General features: G+C 40.3%; 4 protein-coding genes across 4 annotated transcripts; all 4 read right to left on the bottom strand.

Annotated features, from left to right (window-relative positions):
• Nucleotides 1-2,240: 2,240 nt before the first annotated feature.
• Nucleotides 2,241-3,902, bottom strand: LOC117117910. The gene has a single exon (XM_033262393.1). It carries the CDS (start codon nt 3,900-3,902, stop codon nt 2,241-2,243), a length of 1,662 nt encoding a protein of 553 aa, XP_033118284.1.
• LOC117117891 lies at nt 3,619-5,863 on the bottom strand. The gene has a single exon (XM_033262370.1). The coding sequence runs from the start codon at nt 5,861-5,863 to the stop codon at nt 4,937-4,939; it is 927 nt and encodes a 308-aa protein (XP_033118261.1). The 3' UTR covers nt 3,619-4,936.
• On the bottom strand, nt 4,137-4,883 carry LOC117117900. The gene has a single exon (XM_033262381.1). The coding sequence runs from the start codon at nt 4,881-4,883 to the stop codon at nt 4,137-4,139; it is 747 nt and encodes a 248-aa protein (XP_033118272.1).
• A 533-nt stretch (nt 5,864-6,396) lies between the features above and the next one.
• On the bottom strand, nt 6,397-7,590 carry LOC117117882. Its single transcript, XM_033262358.1, has one exon. The coding sequence runs from the start codon at nt 7,588-7,590 to the stop codon at nt 6,397-6,399; it is 1,194 nt and encodes a 397-aa protein (XP_033118249.1).
• Nucleotides 7,591-8,105: the final 515 nt, after the last annotated feature.

Genomic DNA, 8,105 nt, shown 5'->3' with positions numbered 1-8,105 from the left:
TTAAACTGCATTTAGTACTAAACTACCTAGACACTGTAGTGCCACTTAGTAACTCTGTTCCTTCATTTTATGAGTATTTGCATAAATCTGTGTATTGCTTCATGAATAGAACTAACAATAGTGTTTACTGTCTGGTATCTTTGTCAAAGTTAATGCTCTGTTTAACTCTAAGATGAGTCTTACGTGGAATGAGTTGCTCGGGGGCTAACTTTCTTAAATACAGTAATTATTTAAATCACCTTTGGTGCCAGGGTGCCGCGTTTTGGGCACGAGGGCTGTGGAATTAGATTTTGATTGCTACCCCGGGATGTTTAGATTTTGTCTTTGTCTAGTTGATTTTGAATATTGTGCCTGTGTGCTATATCAGATTGTTTTTTTTTTCCCTACTTTTTCTAGGTTTTTTTGATAACCAACAACTGTATTATTCAATGGATTCTTCAGCTAACTAAGGACTGCATTTATTTAATTGATGCTTTTGTTAATCATCAACTACCTTATTCAATTGATGCTTCAGATATGACACTGACACTCTTATTATTTCAAATGATACAAAAGCATACTATTTGGTATATGGAAAACTGTGCAGCTGAATTGAAGTACACCCTCTTTACAGTATTCAGGCACAAAGGCATTTTGAGACGTTACAACATTGCATCCAGTAGTAAACATTAGTCTATTGGTACATTGTAGTAATGCCCCTACTTTGCCTATTTTCATCAGTTGATCCGAGATGAAGAATCACATCCTGAACTCTTGTGAGTACTGGAAGCAAAGCAAAGTTCATTGTCGGTTTTTGGTATTTATTGGCTATTTATTAACTACATAATTATTTTTGTTACTTGGAGAGGAACATGATCTAATTTAGTTTAAAAAATACTTGACAGCTTGAGTAAAAATTGAAGATTGACATCATTAGAAGTACTGTAATGGCTTACTAAGTCACAATAAACAAGATGACTTAGTTTTAACAACAATAACAATCTAATCATCATTTTTATATTTTTACAAAAAGTTATAATTAATGATAATTAGAGTAATTTTAATATTGATTTAGCACATTTTGCTAAAAGTTTCTGTGCACTTTATTATTACAAATAAAAAATCTGGAATTAAGCAAACTACAGTTGTGGTTGTTGAGTCAATAAATCAAACAAACAAGAATGCAGCAGAGATTTTGGAGTTCTGTTTAATGCGTCTTAAAAACTTCGGAACTGATGACAGAATATCAACGTATACTCTTATCCTTAGTTCAAGTTTAAGCGCAACCACACATCTGTGACAGTTGACACTGATACAAGTGACGATTAACTGTCAATCAATCAAAATTAAACTCATCTAATAAGGTATATCAGATATAACATACGGTAATAAATAGTGATGAACATTAACATAATGACGTTCCATGCAAAGTACAGCCTGTACCGTATACCGGTATGTTCTAAATATCAAAGAACTTGACAATTATTAAAGGATGGTTGACTACATTATATTATTAAATTTACCAACTTTCAATCTAGAAAATGAAGTTTATTTACCGTACAGTTGATCCCTAATCTCTGTGCAACTCAACAGCTACATTGAACATCTATGTAGTCATAGCATTTTAACTGTCTCTTATACACATCTAGATGTGTATAAGAGACAGCGTGAAGGCCGAGCACTCACATAAATGCTCCTATAAACATAGCAATAATAGGTTTAGAACTATCCGAAATACATCCTTAATATACTGCTTAATGAAATGACACATGAATCATCCTTACTATATCTCTAAGCATACCGAGAAAACCCTCTGAAGCACAATTATACTTGTTACTTAAAACATCAAAGTATAGCCTGACGTTTAACAGCCATATTGTGTAAAACTTTCTTACACGGCTAAACTAGAGAGGGCGACAGACGTAAATAATATTAGGAAGTGAACTTGGCATTAACACTCCCACCCCAATTGCGAATCTAAGCAATAAAACAACATATGACAAATTCACTTCAAATGCTAAGTCCTAATTGTTTTCCACCAGAATACACAGTTTAGACACCGGTCTCTCCAGTAGCGCTGATTGCGTCCTCACCATACACGATCGAACATCTCCTTTCTTATCTTGGAATACTGTCTCTACGACAGCCATTACCCAATGGTTCCTAGGAGCTGATGAGTCAACAATCAATACTCTGTCACCAGCTGTTACATTTCTCCTCTGGCGCTGCCATTTCACTCTCTGTTGGAGGGTTACCAAATACTATTTCCTCCATCTAGACAAGAAGACATCCACCAAGTGCTGTACATGTCTCCAACGTTTCCTGGCATATGCATCCTTACTCACAAAAACTCCTGGTGAATGGATAACTCTTCCTCTGGGGTTTATCAGCATATTGGGAGTTAAAGGCAACATATCCCCTGGATCCGTAGATGTCGTTGTCAAAGGTCGACTGTTGAGTATACCCTCCGCTTCGCAAAAGAAGGTTACTAGCGCTTCATCATCAAGTAAACGTGCTTCATCTCTCATGATGCTGTATAGGATCTTCCTAGTTGACCTAAACATCCTCTCCCACACTCCACCAAAATGGGATGCTGTTGATGGGTTAAAGATCCAATCAATCCCAACATTATTGAGTACACCCTTCATCTTGGCTTGATCAATCTTCTTCCACATCTCTCTCAATTCCTTCTCCGCGCCAACCAGATTGGTTCCATTGTCGGATGTAATGGTAACCACAGGTCCTCTTCTTGCCATAAATCTTCTGATTGAATTAATGCATGAATCAGTGTCCAGGCTATGCGCTACCTCAAGATGGACGGCTCGAGACGACAGGCAGGTAAAAATTACTCCGTATCGTTTGACCTCTGATCTGCCTCTCTTCACCATCAGCGGACCAAAATAGTCCACGCCAACATGTTCAAAAGGTGCTCCATCTGCCTGGACTCTATTAGAAGGCAAATCGGCCATCACTTGTTCACATGGCTTAAGCTGGTAACGCTTGCATCTGACACATTTTCTGGCGACCTTCGTTGCTATCCCATTCGCTCCAAAGAGCCAGTACCGCTCTGTGAGTCTTGCCAGAAGAATGGTATTCTTCCAGAGATGACCAACATCTTTATGAATCTCTCTCACGATCATCTCTGCCACACTTGAATTCTTGGGAAGGAACACAGGATGCTTTGCCTCATACGCTACGTCTGCCTTGCTTATTCTTCCTCCAACTCTTGCCAATCCACCCTCACCTATTATAGGGTTGAATTTGAACAATACGCTGGTCTTGCTCACAGTATTTCCAGCCTCAAGCTCCTTAATCTCTCTTTCAAAGGCACTAGATTGCACTTCCTTCAAAATAAAATCCTCGGCTCTGTTTAATAACTCTACTGTCAGTTGCCCAGGATCTTGTACAACGCAACTTCTGCCGGCAACAACCCCTGCGTTCTGTCGAATCTTGGTCAAGAACTTCTGTTTAGCAATCAAAACCCAAGCCATCACTCTTTTCATCTTCTTCCAATTTGAGATTTTGGACACCAACATGTCAACCACTGACTTATCTCCAGCCTCTACTATGGTGCAGCTTGATTTCATTTCCACATCCACCACGTCTAAGTCTATTAACACATATCTCGGCCACTCTGATTCTGATCGCCACAAGAAATCTGGTCCCTTGAACCAGATGCCATTTATCAAGTCTTGTGTTCTCTTAACGCCTCTGGAAGTCATATCTGCTGGATTCTCCCTTGTGCTCACATGATGCCACTGGGATAGACTGGTTGATTCTCTGATAAGTTGTACCCGATTGGCTACAAACGTCAGATACCTTGCTTGCACATTGGCGATATATCTCAGAACGGCAGTGCTGTCGGTCCAATACATGGTTCTCACTATGTCAAAGTCCAGTTCTCTTGTCACTACATGCACCATCTTGACTGCCAGAGTGGCTGCCGTCAATTCCAATCTGGGTATGGTTACCTTTTTCAGAGGTACCACTCTGGCTTTCGAGGACACAAGGGATACATGCACTTCTCCTCTCTCATTTGTGGATCTGAGATATATAACAACCCCATAACCCACCTCACTAGCATCACTGAATGCATGTAATTCTCTACTTGCCACCTTTCCATATCCTCCTGGAACATAACACCTATCAATTTTAACTTATTGTATGTCCTTTATGTTCTGGGTCCACTGTTTCCATTTATGTAAGGTGGTGTTATCTGGTTTGTCATCCCATCCAGCCTTCTTCTTACAAATCTCCTGCAAAAGCATTTTTGCTGGTATGATCAGGGGTGAGATAAATCCAAGAGGATCATAAACTGAACTAATAATTGATAGCATGGCTCTTCGGGTTGCTTCAGTCTCCGTTAGCAAACTTCGAAACTGGAATTCATCAACTTCTGGACTCCAAAGGATGCCTAACGTTCTTTCCATTGGTAGTGGTGAGGCATCTAAATCCAAATCCCTCAGTTCCTTTGCTCGCTCTTCGACAGGTATATTTACCAACACTTCTCGACGATTACTCGTCCATTTTGTGAGATTGAAGCCTCCTTCATTACACAAGGTTTTCAATTCATTAACCAAATTCTTGGCTTCTTCTATGGTTTCTACGGATTTCAATACGTCATCCATATAGAAATTCCGTTTTACCGTTTCTACAGCCTTTATGCTAACCTCACACTTGTTGTCTGTTGCGGTTTTCTGCAACCCATAATTGGCACACGATGGCGAAGATCCAGCACCGAACAGGTGTACTGTCATTCTGAATATCTTGGGTTGATGACTGAAGTCCCCTTTGGTCCACCACAAAAACCTCAGCAAGTCCCTCTGTTCTGCTGGCACCTTTACTTGATAGAACATAGTCTCGATGTCTCCTGAGATTGCCACTGAATATTGACGGAAGTGCATTAAAACCCCCTGTAGGCTGTTCATAAGATTAGGACCCGGTAGCAGTACGTCATTCAGGGAAATTCCCATAAACTTTGCCGCACAGTCAAATACCACCCTAATTTTCCTTTTCTGAGGGTGATACACCCCATGGTGAGGAATATACCACGATTGGCCCCCCTTGTATTGTCGCCATTAGATACTTCTTCCGAGTAGCCCTTACCAATTATATCTTCCATAAAGGCGATGTAGTCTTCTTTGAACTGTGGATTCTTCTCCATCTTCTTCTGTAGTCCCCGTAGTCGATTACTCACCATTTGCAAGTTGTCCGGAAGCTGGACTGCTGGATTCCTTAATGGCAAGTCTACTTGATAATGACCTTCGACAATCTTACAGGAATTTTCCATAATTCTCATAAATTCCCTGTCTTCAGTCGACCACTCCCTCTTGTCGTCTATACATCTCTCAGGAAAGTCATAATTTAGACTTTCAATGTAAATCTTCTCCAAGTTGGTACAATGACTTGCACTTAGAACTCCAGGTTTCATAACTCCCCACGCTACCCATCCTAAAGGAGTCTTGATAGCATAGGGACTGCCTTGTGGTCCAGTCCTCACTTCTCTTGGGGCATATGCTGCTGGTACATTGTTTCCAATCAGGATATCAATGCTGGCATCTATCTTCGGCAGCTCAATTCCTCTTAAGTGTTTCCAGCTTTCCACGTCTTCTCTTGATGGGATTTGCCAATTCTGCACTGGTAGACTGGGCTTAGTGTATACAATTGGGAGTTCTACTTCCATATTTTCCTCACCATGAAGTGCTGACACTATTAATCCCTTAATCGACTTGGAGTTCATTTCTACCTGGTTACCCATGGTGTTTAACTTCAGCTTGATCGGATTCCCAGATGCTTGCAGTAAGTCAGCCAATTCCTCAGTGCAGAACGACACATTACTGCCCGAATCCAAAAAAGCGTTGCACTGTACTGTGTTAGAACCCATTTAACTTGGACTGGTACAATTGGTAAGGTGCATCCGCCAACTGTAAGTGCATTCGATGAAACTGTTTCTGCAATGGCTGTATTAGTCTTTGATTTCGGACTTGTGGTGGATGTTTCTGCTTTGCCACTAAAATCATGAAGCATTGAGTGGTGCCTCCTCTTACACACCTGGCATCTCACGGTGTGTTTGCATCTAAAGGACATGTGCCCTGGGCGCAAACAGTTGAAACAAATTCTCTTGCTACTCAAGAGTTGTCTTCTTTCATTTAGACTTGCACCCTTCAGCTTCTTGCAGTCTTCTATCTGATGAGTACCACCACAAAACATACATCCCCTATCAATTTCGTTTGTGTTAGACACTGCGGCTGACATCTTTGGGGCTGGATATCTTTGGTCTTTCTTCTTTCCACTACTTATTATATCCTTTCTCCAGACAGGATCATTCACTTTCTCTGCCTCTAATGCTATAAAGTCTACTAGATTTGAGAACTTTACTGTTTTTCTTTGCCGCTTCAAATGGAAAACGATTTTCCTCTACCGGTCATGCATGAAGTTGGGAAGCTTCTGTAATATTTTCTTTAAATTCTCAGAATATTCCAGCACACCCATACCTCCAATAGTTTGTGTTGCTGCTCTGCATTCCTTCAAAAAGACAGCAAAGGCATCAAGGCCCTTGGGATCATCAGCTCTAATATATTCCCAAGACAAAACCTTTTTTATGTACTCGTTTGCCATGGCGTCTACGTCACCGTATTTCCTTTTCAATTCTTCTATCGCCGCAGGGTAGCCCACATCAGCGTCTAAGAAGGAGTACCCAACAACTATTTTATTTGCTTCTCCGATCGTATACTGTTCTAGATATGCCATTTTTTCGTCGTTGGAACAGATCCCTTCGATTTTGAATTTAAATTGCCTCATGAATCTTTTGAACTGTAGACGGTTCCCTTCGAATTTCCTTATTTCTAACTTTGGCTTTCGCAGTTCCATCAGCACCTCTAGAAGGTGTTTTGAGGATGCAGTGGGGAACGTAGTTTGTTTAACATTGCCAGGTGATTCTTCCTCTCTGGAATGTCGACTGCTTATGGATCTTTGAGTGTCTACCTCTTCTCCATCTAAATTTTGGCTATTATTTTCTTCTTCCTCGATCTCCTCCAGGAGATGTTCCCGGGCTTCTGCTTTAGCCATTTCATTTGCTATGGCACTTCTTTCCTTTTCCTGTTGAAGTTCAATTTCCAACAGTTTCAGTTTCTTCTCACTTTCCTGCTGATCTCGGAGAAGTTCACTCTGCTTCTTCAGCTCTGACAGTCGTTTGGCCTCCGCAATTCTTCTTGCTGAGGATCCTTGACTAGCACGAGAAGACTTCGATGCTCGTGACATAGTTGTAGTCTGGACCTCTGTTCTAGTCAGAAACCATTGTTCGGCCTCTGATTTTCTCTTTTCTATAAACAATGTCTTCTTTTTGTACCATTTCTCAATGTGCTCTTCCAAGGCTTCTGCACTGAGTGTACCACAGTACACATCATTGGCCTGTAGAAAACTTTCATACAAATTCATCCATATTTTATGCCGTGTTTGGGTTTCTTTAACAGGCGGGTTTTCCTTCATAAACATTCTCAAGTCATCTGATTCCTTGCGGAGGTTCCTCCATGCTATTCCAAGTTCTTTGAATTTTGCTTCTTGTTGCAACTCTGCACCCTTTTCAGTGGGTCGTCTTTCTCTTGTGGCCATCTTAGTGGGCAGAACTTTCCTCAAATCTTGTACGTTAATGATGTGGTTGTTGAGTCAATAAATCAAACAAACAAGAATGCAGCAGAGATTTTGGAGTTCTGTTTAATGCGTCTTATAAACTTCGGAACTGATGACAGAATATCAACGTATACTCTTATCCTTAGTTCAAGTTTAAGCGCACCCACACATCTGTGACAGTTGACACTGATACAAGTGACGATTAACTGTAAATCAATCAAAATTAAACTCATCTAATAAGGTATATCAGATATAACATACGGTAATAAATAGTGATGAACATTAACATAATGACGTTCCATGCAAAGTACAGCCTGTACCGTATACCGGTATGTTCTAAATATCAAAGAACTTGACAATTATTAAAGGATGGTTGACTACATTATATTATTAAATTTACCAACTTTCAATCTAGAAAATGAAGTTTATTTACCGTACAGTTGATCCCTAATCTCTGTGCAACTCAACAGCTACATTGAACATCTATGTAGTCATAG

The sequence above is a fragment of the Anneissia japonica genome, unplaced genomic scaffold (assembly GCF_011630105.1).
Source record: "Anneissia japonica isolate Jap-2015-1 unplaced genomic scaffold, ASM1163010v1 scaffold14949_len38213_cov216, whole genome shotgun sequence".
Classification (NCBI taxonomy): domain Eukaryota; kingdom Metazoa; phylum Echinodermata; class Crinoidea; order Comatulida; family Comatulidae; genus Anneissia; species Anneissia japonica.
The sequence above is the reverse complement of the archived record's forward strand: the minus strand, read 5'-3'. Positions and strand labels throughout refer to the sequence as shown.